We start from the raw sequence: 25,011 nt of genomic DNA, 5'->3' as shown, positions 1-25,011 counted from the left end.
CCGAGGCTGTTGTCTCCCACAACTGCTGCTATAGCGAAATCTACCACAGAGATCTCAATTACCTCATGCAGCACGTGCGTAGCCACCCAGCTGCCATGTGACACCCTTCACTCTTGTCTCCTGCGAGAGCAAGTGCTCGGGGGACGGACGGGCGGGCAGCAGCCCAGTGGTAACGTATTACTTATAGAATATTCCGAATAGGAAAATTCTACAAATTACATTAAGTAATACGTTACCACTGTTATACCGAGGCTGACTACCACAGTAGGCGGTGGGGAGCACCTACAACCCGAATCCTGACTGCTAGCGTTCCTTCCGACCAGCGGAAGTAAACACCAAGGCGGAAGCACTCGATGCGCATGCACCTAGCTAGGTGTTACCCTATAGGAATACCAAAGCACTGTCAAGCGCATACCGTAAGGCTCAATCGTCATTGCCAAAACGATTGGTGACTCCAAACGGCCCCACTGGATAGGTATTTCATCGCCGCAGCGGATGAGAACACTGTATCCGCGTGAGCTTAATCTTAGATCAGGTTAAACAGTCGAAAAGAGGGAAATTAATTTCATTCAGACCGTATATCCCAGAGCAAGCCTACTTAAAGTATGCATTAGGCGCGTGACCTAATTCCAGTATTTGTAAGCATGCATCACAAGGTTGGGATACACGACAGACAATTAAAGACATAATTGTCAAAATACAAATAAGGACAAAGCACACAAAAAGCCGCCCTCACCTGTGGTGTGAGTGCGCTGGTTTGCGGGACCCCAACTCCTGTACCCACGGCAGTGGGAACATTGGAGTCGACCCAGATTGACCACCGTGCAAGGTCAGACGCCTGAGGAGTTCGGAATTGCGCTGGGCACACCCCTTAGGTGCCCGCTTGCGCCGTGATCCGCGGGCCAAGACGGTGCACACTCTCCACGACGGCATCAGCGACCTGTTTGAGGTAATGATTGGCAAAAACCGAGTCAGAACGCCAGTAACAACCTCGTAATATTCTGCGAACAGAGATATTCGAGTGTAGGGCAAATGTAGCCGCTAGCGCCCTGATCTCGTGCGGGTTTGACCCCGCTACCGGTAACCCCCGAGACCGGTACGCCAGATTGATGACAGAACGAAGCCACAACGCAATCGAGTTGCGAGTTATGTCAACCGTGCGATTAGGGTTACACGATATGAACAGACGGTCACGCCCTTGTCTACGTTCATTCGAAGCCTTAAGATAATACTTAAGGGCCCTAACCGGACACAGCGCTCTGTCCTCAGTATCAGCAGGATGTAAGATTTCTTTGAGTGATCTTACAGTGAATTCTCTCTCCGTTTGCCCGACTCTCTGATTCTTGGCGACGAAGCCCATGAGCAGGCCCAGGCGGACCGCTCCTTCGTCACCCCTATCGAATCGTACCTTGGCGACATCGAGTGCATGAATTTCGGATACACGTGCCGCCGTGGCAAAGGAGAGGAGAAATGCTGTTTTCCAAGTCACATGCCGGAACGAAGCACTATGCAAGGGTTCATACGGAGCTTCCGTAAGTGATTGCAACACTAGGGAAAGATCCAAGGCCGGTGCCCGAAGGCGGCCCTTCTTAAGATCGTGCTGTTTGAAACCCTTGATAATACCCCGTATCACCGGCTCTTTGGAGAGACTGGTACCCATAGCAACGTCCCGTACCGTAGCAACGGACGAGACATAGTTGGCAATGGAACCCCCGGAGAGTTTCCGGGTCTCTCGCAAGTGAGACATGAAACGAGCAATATCCTGCACAGATACCTTATCTGGCGAATGAATGTGATGTTTACAACACCACTTCGTGAAAATAACCCAACGTGCATTATACACCTTCTGGGTAGAATCACGATGCATACTAACGTATGCCCGAGACGCCCGGCGAGAAAAAAACTTTACTCCTCAGACGCTCGGTGACAACATCCACGCATGCAGATTGAACTGCCCTGCGTTTGGATGAAGCTGACGGGTGTGAGGGTGGATCAAGAGATCCGGTCTCACAGGCAGTGGAAGTGGCGACTGCGTGACCTGGGTCAGCAAGTCGGGGTACCACGATCTGTTCGGCCACATGGGCGCGATCAGTAACATTCGACAGCGAACTCCTCGGAGCCGGCTTAGAATGTGTGGTATCAACGCTGTCGGCGGGTAAGCATAAGCGACCAAGCCCGTCCAGTCTAACGCGAGAGCATCGTGATCGATGGCCCTCGGGTCCGGGACTGGTGATACAAACAACGGGAGTTGATTGTTGAACCGCGTTGCGAACAGGTCCACCATCGGACGACCCAAACGTTCGCACAGCCACTGAAACACTACTGGGTTCAGCATCCACTCTGTGGGGCTTGGATCCTGAGGCCTCGATAGAGCATCGGCCAGTACGTTCCGCACACCTGGGATGTGACGGGCGCGTATCTGGCACGGGACACTGTCCACCAGAGCGTAAAACTCGAACGTGAGATCGAGTAGCGAGTGACTGTGGGTTCCCCCCAGTTTGTTCACATAGGACACTACCGTCGTGTTGTCGGTCGCCAGCATGAGCCGGGCGTCGACGAGACGATGCTTCCAGTGATTGACTGCGTTGATCACTGCCTTGAACTCGAGACAAGTGATGTGAAGACCTAGTTCGTCTACGCACCACATCCCCGAGCTCACCTCCCCCTTTAGATGGGCGCCCCAGCCCACTAGAGAGGCGTCTGTATACAGGGTCAACGTGGCCCGGTAGGGCCGCATAGAGACTCCTGATAAGACAATGTAAGGGACCGTCCACCACTCCAGATGCGGTCGGAGCCGATCCGGGAGGGCGACGGTCGCACTGTTCACCTCCGTTGCTAACAACTGGATTAAAAACCGTTGCAGCGGGCGGAGTTGGAGACGACCCCGTGCGGTGCAGTCCTGGGCTGATACAAGTAGCCCTAACAGCTGTTCCCAAAAGTGAACAGTCTGTTGCACCGCTAAGACTTTGGCAATCAACGCCTGAATTTTGTGCCACCGGTCTGGGGGGACAAAGAGGCGATGGGACACCGTGTTGAACCGACCTCCGATGAACAGCAAGTTCTGAGAAGGGGTTAACTCGCTCTTGGGGAGATTGATAATCCACCCAAATTGCTCCAAGAGCCGACGTGCGAAAACGAGATGGCGTGACAGGGTGTCCGTCATTCGATTTGCTACTAGCGAGTCGTCCAGGTACGCAAAGTACCGGACACCCCTCCTGTGGAGGAACCCCACTATGGGGGTGGTTAACCGGGTGAACAGCCAGGGAGCGGACGTGTGAATCATTCTGAGTTCGGCACTGTCCTACTTGGGAACGAGAAATATCCTGGAGTAAAACCCCGGTGTTATTTCTGGTAGAGCTAACTCCCGTACTGCCCCTTCTCCACCAACCTGCCGATGGCATCGGCGAGGATGGGAAGATCGGTTTCCGAATCGAAACCTGCCAACGGGGCAACGGTGAGCGGCGGATTCGCTTTGAGATCAAGCCGATAGCCGTACCGAATCGTGTTGACCACCCACGGGTCGTCGAACACTTGTTCCCAATTCTCCCAGTAAGTCTGGAGTCTGGCTCCCACTGGGGAAGGAGAGGGGGCCCTGACAGGTTGCGGCAGGCGCAACTGTCCAGGGCCAAGTGACTCGGGTTCGCCTAAGGGCCAACCGAAGTTGGCGCTGTCGGCATACGAACCCCTCCAATGAGAGTCACCTGGAGGGGCCCATGCCGTCCGTCGACGACTTGGGCTTCCCCCAGTTCCCCGTCTTCCCGCGAAAGGGCAGCTGATTGCCCATACCGGAGCCCTCAGGGCGGGGCTACTTCCCAGAGGAAGAAGAACCCGACCCCTTAGACCTACCGGCCGCAGCAGCCTGGGGCGCGCTCCGGTTAGGAGCGGCACCCAGGCGCCTATGCAGGGACCCAACAAGAGCAAGTGTGTGCCGAGAGTCCTCGGCAACGTACTCCAGGGAAGCATTTAAACTGAGCAGGCAGTTGTAAATGCGCTGGTCACGGTCCGTGGGAGAACCTTCGACCAGACGGGCCGCTGCAGCCAAGTAAGTGTCTCCGTGAGACATGGAGTGCCGAGCGAGGGCGTCCAGCTGGTGCAAGGTAGCTTGCGTTACCGTAGCAGCCGGTGGGGCACGGACACCCAACCGCTCAACATGGGCCTCCGCGGTAGGACCAGCCTCGGGAAAGGCAAGGTCATGTACCGGGAAGAAACCCTTTCTCCACGACGTCGGAGGCAACGGGAGACCCCGACCGGAGGCCGCCGCGAAGGCGTTCTCCAAGGAAGGCTTGAAACCGCGCAGCAAGGTTGATGCGGGGAAAGCCGTGTCGGAAGACTCATCGTATACCTCGGAGGAACCCACAGTCGTGGATTCCCCGCGGTACCGGCCGGGGCATGTCCTCAAAGAGGTCATAAACCATGGCCACGCGGTCCTAAACCGATAGCGGGAGCAACAGTTCGGGGGAAGGACCGGTGACCACGGGAGCCGCCGCCGTACCGGTGGACCCCGCGTCCGACCCCGCGGCCACCGAAGTGGCCGGGGACGGAACAGCCAGCGGCCTATCCTGAGATAAGGCCGCCAGCTTGGAGTCCACAAGTTATGCAAGTAATGCAGCGACGGAATCCCCGGACAGCACACGGGCCGCCAAGAGATCCGCCGCTTTACCGGTGGACCCCGCGGCCACCGAAGAGGCCGGGGACGGAACAGCCAGCGGCCTTTCTTGCGATAAGGCCGCCAGCTTGGAGACCACAAGTTTCGACAACAATGCGGCGACGGAATCCCCAGACAGCCCGAGGGCCGCGAGGGGATCCGCCGCAGCCGAGGAGGTGGTACCCGCACGGGGACCCCGACCGGACGAACCGGCCACCTGGAGACGGACTGTACGTACAGCCGGTACCGCTCAAACTCCGCAGGCCCCAGACCTTCGCACAGGATGCACCGGGTGTCCCCGCAAGGAACCCTGCACCGCGGGCAACGATCCTGGGGATCCCGGGACGACAAAAACTTTCTGCACACCCCACAACTCCGAGGAGCAGGGATAGAGGGGGTGGATACTGGGGACATATCCATGTCAGACATTGATTGTTTGCTATAAACAAAGAACAAAACATGGTCACAACGCACGCACCACAATGATTCACAAACGAACATTTTCACAAGAAAATAAACGAGCAATGTGAACATATAACATACACATATAACTTTTATTAAAGAAATAAGTGATGTTAACCCCCAAAACATACAAGAACAGGGGAAACGTAAAACACAACGTGCATACGCGAACCCCGCAAGTATATAGAAAAAAGGGCGGGAAAAATTTCCCGTTTGGCGGGAAAATTATAACCAAGCGTAGCTACCGCAACGCCCCATAAAAGCACAGTTTATTAGAGAATAAACTATAATAAATATCACCAAATCTTCAAAAAAACGCTTCAGCAGGAGAAAACACGTCTTGCTAAGCAGACGAAGGAGACAAGAGTGAAGGGTGTCACATGGCAGCTGGGTGGCTACGCACGTGCTGCATGAGGTAATTGAGATCTCTGTGGTAGATTTCGCTATAGCAGCAGTTGTGGGAGACAACAGCCTCGGTATAACAGTGGTAACGTATTACTTAATGTAATTTAAACTGATCTTTTTTTCTCATTTGACAAAACTGAAGATATTTTAATACATAATCCACGCCTGATACGTTTAGTTTATATTTTCATTTTAAAAAATAATAAAAAATCCTGATACTTCATAAAAGAAAATGTGATCCAATATAGCACAAAGTTACTTCCCTTTACATGTGCACTGCTTTACTGCGCTTCTTGTGTTATGGTCATGGCAACAATAATAGTTTATATGCTTGTTTACGTAGGAAGGCCCTTTCCCAGATTGATAGTACACAACTGTTTATTTGCTTACACATGAGTTTGAACAAGCAAAAAAAAACCCCCCAAAAACCCACTGCCCATCTGCAATATATTTTCAAAAGTCAGCAATTCTTTTCCAGCCTAACATGCATAACTAGGCTTTGTTATGACTGGTCTGTGTGCAGTTGTGTGACGTAATTGTGAACATTTTGTTTTGTTTTGTATTGTTATAAACTTAAAGGAAACTGCCAATTGTTAAAAAGTAAAATAAAAAAATCTCTCAAAAGCAGTCCCATGAGCCTTGTTGATCACTCTTACTCCGCTCTGAATCCACTGTGGGCATAACTAGGGAGGAGCTCATTCACAAGGATGAAGCATACATGCATCTCACTCAAGGGTATCAGAGGTAGCAATGAGAACATAAGCCTCTGATATCTCACCGATGAATGACCTCATGACTGCGTTGGCCTGTTTCACAGCCTCCGACCGCTGCGACTGGTCAAACACCAGCCAGTCTATTGCCTCGATCTTCTTACGATCCTCCTGAAAAGAGAGAAAGCTCAATAAAAGTTTCAACAAGAACTACCTCCAAGTTAAGGAAGAGAATTTATGGATGTCCACTTCTTTATTATGAGGAACACAACGTTCAGGAGTATATACGTATGCTTCATGAGGTGAATGAATGCCATGAGACAGAGAGCATATGTACCTGTAAGAACGACAGAAGTAATAAGATAACAAAGGTGGAAACTTAACAAGGGAAGCCAACAGATAATTGGTGCTGATAGATGAATAGCAATAGACAATCTGAATGCCTTTCAAAGACTTTCGTACCTCAATCTCGTACAATAGCCGGGATATATCTCGATTTATAAACTAAGTACCCTTTGCAGACATTTTCTTCAAAATTCTTATTATCTGAAACTAAACCTAAAACCTCTTCCTCTCTATTTGCCCTAGCTGCAGACACAAGCCTCTTCTACCAAGCCATAACACTACTGGAATAACACAAACTTGGAGGTTTTACTGACATTGTCTGCAGACTTGGGGTTGAATATCGGCCTCTGAATATGTCTAGATAACTCCCTGTAGAGTGTGGTCCCACAATGGGACGATACACCAAGAATGTGTTTCATAGAGGAATGGGGAATTAGTTGACTGAATGTTGTGTTATGCCATAGTTAGCAACACTTCAGCCTTGACCAGAAAGGCACAAGCTACAATCCACTATGTTGGTGTATGATGACACACTGTCCACCAGGTCGGACACTACAGACAACATGTGACAGAGCGGTAACCTGTTCTAGCTTGGCATCTGCACAAGGTGTGTTGTACGGGAGATCTGTCAATCGATTTTCTGGTGTTGAGTGGATTTTGTGCCACTTTCAGCATTATCCTAAAGTATGCAGGGGACACTAACGACATGCTTCAAATATTGTATCAAATTGGGAATCAAACCTGGGTCTTAGATGAAAGGATTGGTCCGAATTCAAAGGTAAGGGCAAATTCTTTCTTCGACCTACCATAACAACACACATCAGGTACAGGTATTAGTGCCAGGGCCCACTTGCACAAAGCGATCTTTCTGCTACGATGATCTTAAGCCTATGCTTAAGTAAGGGAGTTACGATCAACTTAGCGCTAAGATCCCTTTGTGGAACTGGCCCCTGTGCTCTTCCTTAAGCTGCTATCACCATTTCACCAGCTACTGACCTCTGACACTGCGGTCTCGACAGACATGTCTGCTTTGACCTTGACCTCTGAGTCCCGATGGCGGATGTTCTCAACAACGGTCTTGGTGATGAGGGGGATATTGAGCCCCTCCTCCTCTGCGAGCTGCAGACAATGCTGCCTCTCCTCCTTGTTGTCAATACCTGTACATTTAACATCGTCAATACCTGTCCATCTAACATTATCAATACTTGTATATTGTAACATTGTCAATACATGTTCATGTAACATCGTCAATACCTGTACATGTAACATTGTCAATACCTGTATATTGCAACATTGTCAATACCTGTACATGTAACATTGTCAATACCTGTACATTGTAACATCGTCAATACCTTTTATTGTAACATTGTCAATACCTGTACATGTAACATTGTCAATACCTGTACATTGTAACATCGTCAATACTTGTACATTGTAACATTGTCAATACCTGTACATGTAACATAGTCAATACCTGTATATTGTAACATCGTCAATACCTGTACATTGTAACATTATCAATACCTGTACATTGTAACATCATCAATACCTTTTATTGTAACATTGACAATACCTGTATATTGTAACATTGTCAATACCTGTACATTGTAACATCGTCAATACCTTTATATTGTAACATCATCAATACTGTATATTGTAACATTGTCAATACCTGTACATTGTAACATTGTCAATACCTGTACATGTAACATAGTCAATACCTGTACATTGTAACATCGTCAATACCTGTACATTGTAACATCATCAATACCTGTATATTGTAACATTGTCAATACCTGTATATTGTAACATCGTCAATACCTGTACATTGTAACATTATCAATACCTGTACATTGTAACATCGTCAATACCTTTTATTGTAACATTGTCAATACCTGTACATGTAACATCGTCAATACCTGTACATTGTAACATCGTCAATACCTGTACATTGTAAAATTGTCAACTTGTACATTGTAACATCGTCAATACCTGTACATTGTAACATTGTCAATACCTGTAATGTAACGAGGATCCTGGCCCGGCTATGCCTTATACCACTTGGCCCACTGTGACAAATCACATAAGGTTCCCAAAATGAGACAAAGATGTTACTTCAGGTCGGTACATTTTGTTTTGTTCTAACCTTTCAGATGGTAATACAGCACCAACAACTGGGCCACCTCTACCCCTATAACATCTTGTGAAAACCCATGCATGACTGCTAGCCTGAGGTGTCACAGGACTGCTCTTACCTTCCAGAAACTTGGCGTACCAGATGACCTGGGACTCCTTTGGGAGAGTGGCGACGTAGTGCGCCACCTGATGCTTGTGTTTGTTGTTGATGAGGTCCTCCACGTATGTTTCCAGGATGGTGGTGCACAGCTCCTCCTGACAAACACACAGCGGTATCATCTACGTGTCACAGATGCAACTGAAGGAGGTGGTCTACTGACACTTGCCAGAATGTTATTTGGTTGGTTGGTTTGTTGTTTAACGCCGCATGCGTAAAAAGACAGGACAGCGAGCCTGACCACCCGATCCCGTTAGTCGCCTTTTACGACAAGCATAGTCGGCTTTTACGGCAAGCATGGGTTGCTGAAGACCTATTCTACCCCGGATCTTTACGGGTCTGCCAGAATGTGAACATGAATGGCACTACAGTGAGTGAATGTTTGTTTGTTTGTTTGTTGTTTAACGCCGCACTCGGAAATATTCCACTAATATGACTGCGGACTGTAATTGTAAATAATCAAGTCTGGACCAGACAATCAAGTGATTGACATCATGAGCACTGATCTATGCAACTGGGATACGATGACATGCAACAAACCAAGTCAGCCAGCCTGACCACCCAATCCCATGAGTCGCGTCTTACGACAAGCATGGGTTACTGAAAACCTATTCTACCCCGAGATTTTCTTGGGATAGTGAGTGGATGATTGAGGCTCTGTTCTGTAAAGCAGTATCAGTCATAGTGTAGCAGTTTACTATGGGAAAAAAGCCCAAAGTGATGCAGGTAAAATTGCTTCACAACAACGAAAATCCCAGAAAATGTTTTCTCAAACTCAAAATATATTATGCTACCATGGATATATTTAATCAATGCTACTTTCATTCTAACATTCAATATATTAATTGCAGTGATGTGGTGTGACCACTGACCTTTGTGCTGTGTCCAATGGCTCGCAGGAACAGCACCAGGTGGGCCATAAACCTGACTAGATGTGGCGGCAGTTTCTGGCGGTCTCGCCTCACCCAGTTGTACATAACCTCTATCAGGGCTGACAACACATCAACATGAACACGTCAATAACATTGGTAGCCATCTTATTTTCCCATATGTTTGTTTGTTGTCTAACGACACACTCGGCCATATTCCAGCTATATGACGACGGTCTGTAAATAAATGCGTCTAGACCAGACAATCCAGTGATTGACATCATAAGCTTTGATCCACGCAATTGGGACCGCAAGTCCACCCGATCCCGTTAGTCGCCTCTTACGATGACATGCATCAACCAAGTCAACGAGCCTGACCACCCAATCCCGTTAGTCGCCTCTTACGAAAAACATAGTCAGTCACCTTTTACGGCAAGCATGGGTTGCTGAAGACCTATTCCAACCCGGATCTTCACAGGTTACTTTCCAATAGGAATTAGGTAGCATTTCATTTAAAAAGCATGACTTTCTTGACTGTCTGTTGTTTATGCCACACTGAGCAGTATTCTACCTATACGACAGTGGCCTGTAAATAAATGATTGTGGACCAGACAGACCAGTGACTGACATGAGCAATGTCCCTTGCAGTTGGTGAATGATAATAAACAATCAGCCAAGCCACTGACGCTGACCAACCAATCCATTTGTCCACCTCTAACGACATATAGGTTGACCTATACTAAGCCAGAATCCCAACATACGCTTTACAAGCTGTTCCAAGCCACTTGGCAGGTTGCAAAAAGAGCTAAAGATATATATGCAAGTTAGCCATCCTAGTTGACAACTGCACATGCCAGTATGCAGAGATTCTAGCGACATGTGTGTGTGCTTACATTACATGTACATTTTTACATAGATTACTATTCTGGCCTAATGCCAACTTTATAGTGCCAGCTCACCGAGATACCATGCCTCAGGTTAACATGAATATCCCACTCAGACACAGTATGCTGACTCCGAGCTGACCAGTCCTTAATGCCGTGCACCAGGCATGTTAACAAGTACTATCTTTTAACATCTTTGGGTAAGACTTGGCCAGGGATCCACCCTGACTTTCCGCTCTGCCACTAGACCACGGAGGCGGTTGTAAATGCAGGGATTCTAAGTGACTGGTGACGAGGTATTGATGCTCTACCACTAGACCACGGTGGCGGTGGTAAATGCAGGGATTCTAAGTGACTGGTGAAGAGGTATTGATGCTCTACCACTAGACCACGGAGGCGGTCGTAAATGCAGGGATTCTAAGTGACTATGACGAGGTATTGATGCTCTACCACTAGACCACGGAGGCGGTCGTAAATGCAGGGATTCTAAGTGACTGGAGACGAGGCATTGATGCTCTACCACTAGGCCAAGGAGGCGGTCGTAAATGCAGGGATTCTAAGTGACTGGTGACGAGGCATTGATGCTCTACCACTAGGCCACGGAGGCGGTCGTAAATGCAGGGATTCTAAGTGACTGGTGACCAGGTATTGATGTAGTGTCAACTCACCATCCACATCTCCCAGGATGATGTATTTCTGTATGACATGGAACCACTTCTGGGACTCTGACCTCACCAACTGGCAGAAGCAGACAATATAGCATGGCATCAAAATATGGTAAAACATAACTAGAGATTTATTAGGGGCATGGTTTTTAGTAAATGATGTAATTCTTCATTATAAACGATTTCAGAAATCTGATCAACGTGGGTTTCAGAAGTTGTTAAATTAAAATACGGACACATTTGCGTTGGTTACAACATATGGCTGAAAACCGATCAGCTTATGAAACATCTAGCATCGATTAAGGTGTAAATTGCCATAGCATGATTAAGTACATTACAACTATTACCTCATCAAAACTTGCTTCAATATCTTGAAACACTTGACTGGGTTCTATGCTACAACAAAGAAAGTATGGTTTATTGAGTGAGTTTTGTTTGTTTTGTTTGTTTGTTGTTTACGCCGCACTCAGCAATATTCCAGCTATATGATGGCAGTCCGTAAATAATCGAGTCTGGACCAGACAATCCAGTGATTGACAGCATGAACATCGATCTTCGCAATTGGGATCAATGACATGTATCAACCAAGTCAGCGAGCCTGACCACCCGATCCCGTTAGTCGCCTTTTACGACAAGCATAGAGTGAGTGAGTGAGTGAGTGAGTGAGTGAGTGAGTGAGTGAGTGAGTGAGTGAGTATGGTTTTTACACTGCTTTTAGCAATATTCCAGCAATATCATGACAGGGAACACCAGAAATGGGCATCACACATTATACCCATGTAGGGAATCGAACCCTGATCTTCGGCGTGACAAGCAAACTACTAGGCTACACAACCAACCCTGGTTCATTGGACAAATGTCAAGCACAAAGGCTGCATAACACTTCAAAGTTGTCTTGTCAACTTGAACTTTTTGTCAGGGACCCCGGCATAATTACTCATCAGCACTATGGTACATACTGGCACACCACTTGCCACACACTATGCCTGTTTGTTCCACCACACCGCACTCAGCAGTATTCCAGCTGTATGATGGCTGTTTGTCAATAATCTGGACCAGACAATTGAGTGGATGATATTGTGAGCAATGATCACATCATCAACAAAGTCACCAAGCCAAGTCACTCTTACGACCAGCATAGGTTGCTGGGGACCAATTCTAACCCGGCATCTCCATGGGGCACTCAAACTAGGGATAACTCATTGATGGTCCCAGGACTTGAAGTAATGCGACTTAAAAGCAGCCGACTCTATTACAGTCAAGTATTCTTCCTTTCTACCACATGACACAGCTCTTACAATTAGATATGTCGGCATGTAACATAAGATGAGTCAAAAACACATTCTTTTAAAAATAAAACAATAAAAATAGATCAAGTGAAGATAGTACGTCTTGGACTGGCTATATATCTAAAGGAATGACACAAGAACTTTGAAAGGGGAGGGTCCAAATGTATGCAGTATTTGAGATTCAAAGATCATTAATAAGTGTACAATTAATTTAAAAAACAGAACAAACGACACACAAGACTCCCAAACATCCCAATGGAACATGATACAGTTTTGGAAAAAAAAAAAAGTTTTAAAACAAACAATCCCTACATAATGCTAACCAGGACTAGGGACAGGTGGCATGGGTGGCCCAGTCGTCTAAGGCGCCGTGATTCGCTGCTTTTAACAGTAATCCAGTATGTAGCGGCGTGTCAGCTTAATGTGGGAGGAAAGCTCGAAGTGATGCACGTCTCAGACGTTTACCACTTCGGTGAAACCCACGAGCACGGGTATGGTGCTGACAAACCTAGAAACATAATCGGGTGAACCAAAATTCTAACCCACAATCATAGGTTTCTAGCGTGCCCAAGGGACGCAACTCTGCACAGCGAATAGCGGCGCCTTAGACGACTGGGCCACTCGTGCCCCCCAAATAGTTCAAGATAACGTTACACTCCTAGTGCTCACAGTTTCTCCCAGTACTCGTTAGGCATGTCCTCTTGCAGACGATCAGCCATGCTGTTGAGACGCAGCTCCTGTTCAACCTTCACATCCACCATCACCTTGTAGTACGCCCACAGATAGTCGTACCACGTGCGGCACACGGGCAGCACGGCCTTCAGGTTCCCGCTCAACACGGCGTAGATGGCCTTCTCGTACAGGTTGAACTTGGACTGCGGAAACAAACAGTACGTCCTGGTAATACCAATAACAGGGCTTGTTCTCCAATCGCCAGCTGTTGAATATTCGAAGTGGTTTATTTTTATTCACACATTGATGGGCTGGCTGAGAGTGGAGAAGCTGTGTCTTCGCACTGGCTGGCTAAAATAATTGCCGGCACTATTTTCGGATCGGGGATTCCCAAGGTTGTCTGTGACGGATTCTTAAGTACCTAATAACATGAATAACGGGTCGGGTATAGAAGACTGGAGTATTCGATAGGAAAGATAATTCTAAATGAAACATGGGGACAAAGACATATAACTCGTAAGCAGTACATGTGGCTGCAGCAAATCAAAAACTGTTAGACTGAGCAAATCTAATTGGCCGTGAAAACCACGGGAATGGATCCAGGGGCTGTGTAGGGATACAGACAGATGTACAAAGATATACAGAATGGTAGAAAACTTGTATCTATAGAGAAAGTATGACAGGCTGAACCTACCTCCTGCGCCATGTTCCAGCACACCAACTTCCACACATCGCGGTAGGAGTTGCCCTGCACAGCGCCGATCTGACCGTCGTGACCCAGGCTCTCATAGTTGGGGTCATGAAACAAGCGCCAGCCCTCTAGTGTTGCAGCTCGCCACGACTGACCACACGTCTGACACACTTCCTGAGCCTGCCACACACAAACATGATTAAACAATACATCAAAGACTAGAAACACTATGCAGAGTATGATTTAGAGTTACCATACACAAGAAACTATCAAAGACCAAAAACGTTTGTCATCTGAACATGATGTCATCGTGGCCATCTGTGCAGTGTTAGTATAGTTTCAAGTCTTCGAAAGGCATTTAGAAGTGATACACACGAGGAAGACTTAATGGATGTCAACTTTATTACGAGGAACACAACGTTTCAGAGTATATATTTACTTCTTACTCCTTCATCAGGTGAATTGATGAAGGCGTGCGTATATACTCCGAAACGTTATGTTCCTCATAATAAAGAAGTCGACATCCATTCTCTTCCTCTTTATTTAGTTTGTTTCGTCATTAAACCTTTTGTACCCTATTGTTTGCAGCTTAACCTACTGTATACATAGTTTGCATTTGGTAGAAATAAAAAATGGTGCTTCGCAGCTTACTGGTGACCAACATGACCAGAGTAAGAAATAGGGAGGCAGCAGGCTACCTTGTCGAGCTGCCCAGCCCGGATACAGGCAAACAGATGCTGCAGGAGTCGGGTCTCGTCCTCCTTGTCCAGGTCGTCCAGGATCTTACTCTGACGGATCGGAGCATCCGGGTCCTGAAGTGGAACATGGAGAAACTCGGGTCACAGACAGCACATTGGACAAGGTATACTCTTTCAGTGAATGTCCTGGGTGCTGTTGTACAAAGCAACCCTAGCCCTATGACTGTTGCAAGTTTATGTGAAGGTATGTGAGTCATGATCACCTTAGCGCTAAGATCGCTATGTACAACAGCACCCTGGTAGGTTCTTGAGCTGAACTGATCATCTACTGGGGGTTTGGTAGTCTTGCGGTCAGTGTGAACGATGCTGAACGTGGTCAGGTTACGCCACACAGAGGGAACAGGGGCAGCATACTGGTGTAAAGTTCACTCCTTCAAAAAACACAGTGGCAGGTTCTAGAGCTGAACCAGTGTCAACCTTTCACATCTTCTATGTATCTAACCATTAATATCAGCTAGTGGCACATTCTAGAGCTGAACCAGTGTCAACCTTTCACATCTTCTATATGTCTAACCATCAATATCAGCTAGTGGCAGATTCTAGAGCTGAACCAGTGTCAACCTTTCACATCTTCTATATGTCTTACCATCAATATCAGCTAGTGGCAGATTCTAGAGCTGAACCAGTGTCAACCTTTCACATCTTCTATATGTCTAACCATCAATATCAGCTAGTGGCAGATTCTAGAGCTGAACCAGTGTCAACCTTTCACATCTTCTATATGTCTAACCATCAATATCAGCTAGTGGCAGATTCTAGAGCTGAACCAGTGTCAACCTTTCACATCTTCTATATGTCTAATCATCAATATCAGCTAGTGGCAGATTCTAGAGCTGAACCAGTGTCAACCTTTCACATCTTCTATATGTCTAACCATCAATATCAGCTAGTGGCAGATTCTAGAGCTGAACCAGTGTCAACCTTTCACATCTTCTATATATCTAACCATCAATATCAGCTAGTGGCAGATTCTAGAGCTGAACCAGTGTCAACCTTTCACATCTTCTATATGTCTAACCATCAATATCAGCTAGTGGCAGATTCTAGAGCTGAACCAGTGTCAACCTTTCACATCTTCTATATGTCTTACCATCAATATCAGCTAGTGGCAGATTCTAGAGCTGAACCAGTGTCAACCTTTCACATCTACTATATATCTAACCATCAATATCAGCTAGTGGCAGATTCTAGAGCTGAACCAGTGTCAACCTTTCACATCTTCTATATATCTAACCATCAATATCAGCTAGTGGCAGATTCTAGAGCTGAACCAGTGTCAACCTTTCACATCTTCTATATGTCTAACCATCAATATCAGCTAGTGGCAGATTCTAGAGCTGAACCAGTGTCAACCTTTCACATCTTCTATATATCTAACCATCAATATCAGCTAGTGGCAGATTCTAGAGCTGAACCAGTGTCAACCTTTCACATCTTCTATATGTCTAACCATCAATATCAGCTAGTGGCAGATTCTAGAGCTGAACCAGTGTCAACCTTTCACATCTTCTATATGTCTTACCATCAATATCAGCTAGTGGCAGATTCTAGAGCTGAACCAGTGTCAACCTTTCACATCTTCTATATGTCTAACCATCAATATCAGCTAGTGGCAGATTCTAGAGCTGAACCAGTGTCAACCTTTCACATCTACTATATATCTAACCATCAATATCAGCTAGTGGCAGATTCTAGAGCTGAACCAGTGTCAACCTTTCACATCTTCTATATGTCTAACCATCAATATCAGCTAGTGGCAGATTCTAGAGCTGAACCAGTGTCAACCTTTCACATCTTCTATATGTCTAACCATCAATATCAGCTAGTGGCAGATTCTAGAGCTGAACCAGTGTCAACCTTTCACATCTTCTATATATCTAACCATCAATATCAGCTAGTGGCAGATTCTAGAGCTGAACCAGTGTCAACCTTTCACATCTTCTATATGTCTAACCATCAATATCAGCTAGTGGCAGATTCTAGAGCTGAACCAGTGTCAACCTTTCACATCTTCTATATATCTAACCATCAATATCAGCTAGTGGCAGATTCTAGAGCTGAACCAGTGTCAACCTTTCACATCTTCTATATGTCTAACCATCAATATCAGCTAGTGGCAGATTCTAGAGCTGAACCAGTGTCAACCTTTCACATCTTCTATATGTCTAACCATCAATATCAGCTAGTGGCAGATTCTAGAGCTGAACCAGTGTCAACCTTTCACATCTTCTATATGTCTAACCATCAATATCAGCTAGTGGCAGATTCTAGAGCTGAACCAGTGTCAACCTTTCACATCTTCTATATATCTAACCATCAATATCAGCTAGTGGCAGATTCTAGAGCTGAACCAGTGTCAACCTTTCACATCTTCTATATATCTAACCATCAATATCAGCTAGTGGCAGATTCCAGAGCTGAACCAGTGTCAACCTTTCACATCTTCTATATATCCAACCATCAATATCAGCTGCTTTCCATCTTTGCAGGGGAAAATTTGGACATTTCACACAAAAAAGGAACAAAAATACTGACTTGTGTTTAAAATGTTGTACTGTTATGAAAGAGAATGTATTCAAAGAACGAGCAAGATAGTCAAGTTTTATAGCAACATTCAAGCAATATCCATGGGGTCACAAAAAATGGGCTTCACACATTTTACCCATCTGGGCAATCAGAGCAGGGCCTTAACGCGCAGGTCATAAATCAGGTGAATTTAAGCAACGTTGGTCGTGAAGAGTCTTTGGATGGGTGACCATGTTTCGGCAGGTTAACTCCTGAGAGTTTCTAGGGCTTCGGTCTTGCCCCTCACTGAAGCCCATGTAACACATGCGGTGTCTCCTTGGGCAAGTGACATTTTTCAAAATGAGCCTCAGTCCGGACTAGTACAAACGGCCACACAAACACATACATGTGCATGCACGTCGCTATATAAGTGCAATAATCTTGGACGCGACGTTAAACCCCATTTCACCTCACCTCGCCCTGTGTGGTGTGGAGATATGAGCAACATAAATAGCCTATTATTATTATCATTATAACCGCTAGGCTACCTCAGCAACTCGTATACAAGCAGTATTGTTCACGTACCAGTTGGTCCACCAGGGGTCTGTCGCTAGTGGTGGGGACTCCACGGGCCTTGTTCTGAAGCTGGTGAAGAGTGTTCTCCCTACAATATGGATGACATAATGAACTAAGACTTATAACACCACAGTCAGAGTTGGTCAGCAGGAGAAAATGTATTTAATACAACTGTCACCAAACCTCTTTGGAGGTGAAAAAGGGTAAAAGTAAAATAAATAACTCAAATTCACTGCTTACTAAATTACGGTCACTGTTGGTATGCAATTAACTCGTATTTGTCCTGTACCTAATGTAATGTCAGTCAAACAGTGAAGTTTTCTATTACATAGGTAATGCAGAGTAAATGTCAGAATGACATAAAATATGTTGCATTATGGGATGACCTAGGAGTCGAGAAAACGGACGTTTCCTCAGGACACGAGTCAAAGGTAGACTGTCTCATGTGAAAGTAACATGCTAACTACTGGCATTTTTTCACACCTATACTGTTTTTAAAAATGATAAATCATACGTTAGACTATTCAGGCTAGTAAACTTCTAAAACCTTTGCTTAGTGTCTGAAGTTGCAAACACAACCATGTCATGTACACACCATGCAACGGCCTGATCCGAGAAGAACTTGACGTTGTCAGCCAACATGGACAGGCTATCTTCAGCACAGTTCTCTAACCAGTCCACAACCAGCTGGGGAGGGCAAAACACAAATCTTGGAATATATATAGACATAACCCTTACAAGGGTTTACATGGTTTTCAAACAACACAATTCCCCCACCCACTGATTCTACATTTGTATATGGCCGAGCTACCTGACTGTGCTGTCCTCAAACGACGTCCACACAATTTTCCCAAAACAATTGATTCTACATTTGTATATGGCTAACCTATCAGCCTCTGCCTTACTGTGCTGTCCTTCTCAAACGACGTCCACACAATTTCCCCACCAACCAATTCTACATTTGTATATGACTGACCTACCTGACTCTGCCTTACTGTGCTGTCCTTCTCAAACAACGTCTTCATGACGTTCTGCTCACTTGGACTCGACACCTGATATAAAAAAGTCAGTAGGTGAGCATGGTGAGTGTTTGTCTGCGCAATATTCCAGATATATGAAGGCAGCCTGTAAATCAGTAAAATCTAAATATTTTTTTACATTTGTTTACTTATCCTGCAATAATTATGCAGGTTAAGTAAAAAATTCTCTCAGGTGATTATGATCGGTCCACACCGAGTTAGTGAGTGAGTGAGTATGGTTTAACGCCGCTTTTAGCAATATTCCAGCAATATCACGGCGGGGGACACCAGAAAGTGGCTTCACACATTGTACCCATGTCGGGAATCGAACCCGGGTCTTCGGCGTGATGAGCGAACGCTTTAACCACTAGGCTACCCGACCGCCCCACGACCAGCACAGGTTGCTGGGGACCAATTCTAAACCATAATCCCCAGCGTGAATGAATGAATGAATGAATGAATGAATGAATGAATGAATGAATGAATGAATGAATGAATGAATGAATGAATGAATGTTTACAAAGCAGTCAGCATTATTCCAGAAGTATCACTGTAGTCTCTTGATAGTATGACCTACTTCAATGCTCGGGTAAGATTCTCGCTACTGTTACATTGTTCCAACTTAATTTTGTTCCAACTCACAGGGGGAGGTTTGTCCACCATCATGTCCTCATCGTCCTCCGACCCCGTCACGCCCCACTCCAGGCGGTCACGGTACAACGACCGCACCAGCTGCCATGTCATCTTCTCCTTGTCCAACAGCTCAAACGTGTCGAATGTACGCTGGAATCTACACATAGACATTCATTCATCAGTAACTGATCACAAACACAGATCTCATTACAGACGAGCAGATTTCAAAATTATCACCAAGGCCATAATATTTTTAATAAGAGTTCTTATCCCAGCCATCTTCACATCATATATTGTCTAGAGAAGAAGAATCTGGCTGCATGTCAAAGACATCATATAGGTAGACCTGCCAAACATTCATGGTTCACATGAATCACATCAGTATGGTGGACAAATAAGTTTGGAGTGTAGTATTCAAGATATGATATGATATTCACAAATCGTAATGATAAACAAAACAGCTCCCCACACAATTTTTAATAATCCTAACTTGACAAACCTGTCTTGCTGCTTGGTCGCCCTGATTGCAAGTTTTCTTAGAATGATGACTTGGTCGGAGCAAACATTCTCATAGTCTAGCAGAAGGTCAAGGACACTGTTCTGACCGGAGTTATGTTTCATGCACTGCTCGAAGTCCCGATAGAGTCCCGCAGAGGCTGCAAGACAACATGGATCTGTGAGTGAGTGAGTGAGTGAGTTGGGTTTAATGCTGTTTTGAACACTATTCCAGTTATATCACGGCATGTCAACTTAATGTTGGAGGAAAGCCTAAAGTAATGCAGATCTCAGACGTTTACCACTTTGGTAAAACCCACGAGCACCAGTATGGTGCTGACAAACGTAGAAACCCCAATCATAGGTTTCTGGCATGTCCAAGGGACACAACTCTGCAAAGCAAATTGTGGCGTTTTAGACGACAGGGCCACCTGTGCCCCTACACCTTAGTGAGCTTGCTACAGAATGTCTATTAAGACCAATCATTCTCTGACATAGAATAAGTAATAATCTTGTGGCAATTCCAGGCAGACTGAGTGAGTTTGCTTCGACATTGCTCTTAGCCAGCTGTATCAAGCTAGACAGCGTACCTGAGTGGGGAAATGAGTTTGGGCATATGGCGTGACAAGACAATACTTTAATTACTGAGCTACCTCACTATAACCTAGAACAAATGCTAATTACATGACGTGACTGAAATTGGGATCAGTGTCGGGTGCCACAAAGCGATCTTTCATAGTCATAACTGTCCATGTTAAAGAATGGGAGTTGTGATCATCTCAATGCTAAGATCACTTTGTGCAAGGAGCCAAGGTGGCATGGGCCTACCTGCATGCCATCATGCTTGTACAAGATGGTAAAGGGCAGTAATCGCCTACCTGCATGCCATCATACTTGTATAAGATAGTAAAGGGCAGTAATTGCCTACCTGCATGCCATCATACTTGTATAAGATAGTAAAGGGCAGTAATTGCCTACCTGCATGCCATCATACTTGTATAAGATAGTAAAGGGCAGTAATTGCCTACCTGCATGCCATCATACTTGTATAAGATAGTAAAGGGCAGTAATTGCCTACCTGCATGCCATCATACTTGTATAAGATAGTAAAGGGCAGTAATTGCCTACCTGCATGCCATCATACTTGTATAAGATAGTAAAGGGCAGTAATTGCCTACCTGCATGCCATCATACTTGTATAAGATAGTAAAGGGCAGTAATTGCCTACCTGCATGCCATCATACTTGTATAAGATGGTAAAGGGCAGTAATTGCCTACCTGCATGCCATCATACTTGTATAAGATAGTAAAGGGCAGTAATTGCCTACCTGCATGCCATCATACTTGTATAAGATGGTAAAGGGCAGTAATTGCCTACCTGCATGCCATCATACTTGTATAAGATGGTAAAGGGCAGTAATTGCCTACCTGCATGCCATCATACTTGTATAAGATGGTAAAGGGCAGTAATCGCCTACCTGCCATGCCTGGGTCGTCCTCCAACAGCAGCGCTACATTGGTGCTGGTCACCTCCTCTGTCATGTCAAACTGGAGAACAAGGAACATGAGTTAGGTTGAGTTGAGTTGGAGTGGGGCGTATTTTGTTTGTTTGTTGTTTAAAGCCACACTCAGCAATATTCCAGCTATATGACGACAGTCTGTAAATAATCATGTCCGGACCAGACAATCCATTTTTTGACGTCATGAGCATTGATCCACGCAATTGGGATACAATGACATGCATCAACCAAGTCAGCGAGCCTGACCATCCGATACCTTAAGTCGCCTCTTACGACAAGCATGGGTTGCTGAAGGACTATTCTACCCCGGATCTTCATGGGTCGGGTGGGGCTTAACGTAGCGTTCAAGGTTTTTGCTCTTATATAGCAATGTGCATGCATGTGTGTGTCAGTATGGCAGCTTGTACTAGTCCAGACCAATGCTGTTTAATAGTGCTAGCTCACTGAGATACCATGGCGCAGTTTAACATGGATAGTGCAATGAGACACAGTATACTGACTCCAAAGCGACCAGTCCTTGTTTTAGCCCCTTACTGCAGAGTGCCATACAGTTTAAGAACAAGTACCATCCCTTAATTTCTTTTGGTATGACGCGGCCGGAATCAAATCCAGACCTTTCACTCTCTGGGCAGACAATCTCTCCACTAGACCACGGAGGCGGTCACAAGGAATACAAGCGAAATACCAACACTATTATGACAAATGTTTGAAAAGAAAACTCTACATATTTTTGAATTTTCCACCACAGAAATCTTCAATCAACACTTCCTCATTTTGTAACAAGAATAAATAATTCTTTTCATTATTTACACTTGAACAGCATAAACATGCTGAAGAAGGAACATAGAAAATGAACTCACCATATCCGTGCCCAGTTTCGACTGTGCTGGTCGAATCATTGACAGTGATGAATTAAAGGAGTCGTGGCCCATCTGTCAAGAAATGTTTACATCATCACCATGGTGATATTCCAACCAATCATTAACAGTCAATTTCTGTTTTCTGCATGCATACACAATCCCAAGCTCCTTCTCAGCGTGTGACACCTTCGTTACACTCTCGGTAACATCGCTGCCACCAGTGTGGGCGCGGCCATTACACGAATCTTGAAATTTGCCCTCTAACCCCAAATGTAGTAACATTTATACTTTTGTTTATGTCCTTGGGAATGCAAATACACTTATTTTTTAAAAGGTTTACGACTGACAAATATCCCAAATGAACTGTTTGTTTGTTTCATCAGATTGGTTCGAGATTGCAGACGAACGGAGAATCACCTTAATTCGCCCTTAAATTCTTACTATACCAATTACATGATAGTTGAAATGAATTAGATATTCAAATTAACAAAGAAAATAATTTTGTTAAGGTAAGAGAATTCGGCATCACAGCAGTCATCGCTTGTTTGTTAGCATACTGGTCCGTCGGTTGCGAGTTCAACTCCAAGTATGGCTGTGACCACCTATCACTGTGGGGAGCTTTGACAGGTGGCTGCGATAGTATAGAGAGCTCCGCAAACGGGCTATCGCTGTGAGGAGCTTGACACAATCCAAACAGAAAAGGCACTATGGTCTGACTTGTGTAAATCAACAAAATGCAGATAAACTTGACACACCCACATATATTCCATAGTCCTTAAAAAATCAAGTCAGTTCTTAATCAGGAAGCTCAGTTCAAATTCACTGATACTTGTGAACTATGTCTTACAGAAGCACTCACCTGACCTCCTTTCCTGGGTGTTGGTGTGAACATGTGTGACACATCATACTTCTCCGTGGTGGACACATGTGTCGGGGTGTCTACAACAGCAATAGTCAGTTAGGTTTAACACTGCCTTAAACAGTATTCATATACTGTAAATATTGATATTAATGTGTCTCCAAATCAACACCCCTGACCAAAGATGAGGATAAGCAGAGCTCCAGAGAAGCTTTTGGTGTTGTGGGTATTTTACCCATGCATTTTAAAACCATTGGGTATCAGTAATTCTATCTGGGTATTCAAATTTCTGTTACCCACTAGTTTTTACACATGTGGGTATTTAAGTTAAATATTTAAAAACACTATTCATCTAGTCCCTGCAAACTGGTGTCGAGTGGGTTCAAGAGCTTTATAGGACTAAAAAATACCACGATACTCCCACAAGAAAGTGTGATGGCAAATGATCATGATGTAACTGTCATCGTGGAGTTTGGCAAGGTTGACGGAATGCCTGTTTATAATTTCAAAATAAGTTGCTGATTTGCTAATTGAATACGCAGGGTTACTTCACAATATTTTGATGATACGCACAATTTTTATTTTTGTAGGGTATCAGTAATGTTCGTTGCGTATTTGATACGCTTGGATTTTATTTTACTGCATATTTCTGCATTTCTGATGCGTATATCATGCAGATACGAAGCTTATCTGGAGCTCTGGGATAAGTGTATGAAGCCTATCAGTGCGCGTTGGGTCGTGTCAATCTTTGTCGCAGTTGTTGTTGATGGTTGTTTTAGAGACATAAATGCAATGCGAAGTTTAGTTAATGTGAGCAAAGACCACTCGCGTTTTTTGCACTTAATTCACGGTCGGGTTAATTTTAAAATTTACAGTAATTCATATCGGTTATCCCTCGGCATGGCAGCTTGATGTGGGGGGAAAGTAATGAAGGTCTTAGGCTATGAAACCTGAGAACCATAAGCATCATAATCAGGACAAATTCAAAATGACTATTGTGTGTCTAGCATGGCTAAGGGAAACTAGGGACAGCAAATTGCAGCACCTGCAGTGATTACGACATAATGTGCCCCCACAAACAGAAATCAAACATACAACCAACTCACACAGACTACAAAAGTTTAGTTAATGTGAGCATAATAATGTATAACTGATTAAACACCTATTTCTTGTAACCGGCAACCACGACTACAACTTTCCTATTTCTAAGTAACAGGGTTGCCAAATGTCAGGAAACGAAAATCAAACATCTGCAGACGATGAATTATTAAAGTGCTAAAAGTACAAGCTTAATTGAAATTTGTAGTTTGATCTTTGTAAGATGCAAAATCATTACTTTTGCAAGGATCTAGTTTGACCATATTCAAAAGCTTGGACAATTCACCTGTTTCCTGCATTTTTTGTGAATTGAATTTGAGCATCAAAATGTATAATACTCAAAACAAGTTAAGGTCGACTTGGTTTTTTCATGTTACTATAGTTCATCTGTCAAGACATGGGACATTACCTATAGTAATATGAAAGAATCATGTGATCCTCCACTTGTTTTGAGTAGTATACATTGACACATCTTCCCAAGGCAAAAGAGATAACTGATGTTAAAAGTCCAGTTTCCTCCCTTGCCGAACGAGGCTGCAATTACTGGGCTCGATCTTAGCGACACTAGTGGCTATTACCAGTTTTGTCCCTTCTAAGCCTCTCCTATATATTAATCAGATTCCATTTCTCATATCACTTACATTTGCTTCAAACAAAATGGCGGCACCCAGTCAGAACGATCTGTTCGATAATCAAGATCTATATTGTGATAAAACGGGTCTCATATCGCAAAATGCATCAAATCACATGAGCACCTT

General features: G+C 44.8%; 1 protein-coding gene across 2 annotated transcripts in view; it reads right to left on the bottom strand.

Moving 5' to 3' along the window:
- LOC124115908 (nuclear pore complex protein Nup107-like) overlaps positions 1-25,011 on the bottom strand; it is a 33,926-nt gene that overhangs the window by 6,214 nt on the left and 2,701 nt on the right. For both annotated transcript variants that reach the window (XM_048402610.1, XM_048402611.1), the window contains exons 4-20: positions 23,156-23,235; positions 22,297-22,368; positions 21,395-21,464; positions 19,921-20,077; positions 19,431-19,578; positions 18,750-18,821; positions 18,365-18,456; positions 17,779-17,857; positions 14,629-14,742; positions 13,934-14,110; positions 13,237-13,442; positions 11,626-11,674; positions 11,282-11,351; positions 9,733-9,851; positions 8,823-8,958; positions 7,564-7,724; positions 6,291-6,393 (exon numbers count right to left, since the gene is read on the bottom strand). In XM_048402610.1, the coding sequence (XP_048258567.1) occupies positions 6,291-6,393; positions 7,564-7,724; positions 8,823-8,958; positions 9,733-9,851; positions 11,282-11,351; positions 11,626-11,674; positions 13,237-13,442; positions 13,934-14,110; positions 14,629-14,742; positions 17,779-17,857; positions 18,365-18,456; positions 18,750-18,821; positions 19,431-19,578; positions 19,921-20,077; positions 21,395-21,464; positions 22,297-22,368; positions 23,156-23,235 (1,905 nt within the window). The remainder of the gene's footprint in view (positions 1-6,290; positions 6,394-7,563; positions 7,725-8,822; positions 8,959-9,732; positions 9,852-11,281; positions 11,352-11,625; positions 11,675-13,236; positions 13,443-13,933; positions 14,111-14,628; positions 14,743-17,778; positions 17,858-18,364; positions 18,457-18,749; positions 18,822-19,430; positions 19,579-19,920; positions 20,078-21,394; positions 21,465-22,296; positions 22,369-23,155; positions 23,236-25,011) is intronic.

This window comes from Haliotis rufescens, unplaced genomic scaffold, assembly GCF_023055435.1.
Source record: "Haliotis rufescens isolate VD_foot unplaced genomic scaffold, xgHalRufe1.0.p SCAF_27, whole genome shotgun sequence".
In the NCBI taxonomy this organism is placed as follows: domain Eukaryota; kingdom Metazoa; phylum Mollusca; class Gastropoda; order Lepetellida; family Haliotidae; genus Haliotis; species Haliotis rufescens.
This window is presented reverse-complemented; position numbering and strand designations above follow the sequence as displayed.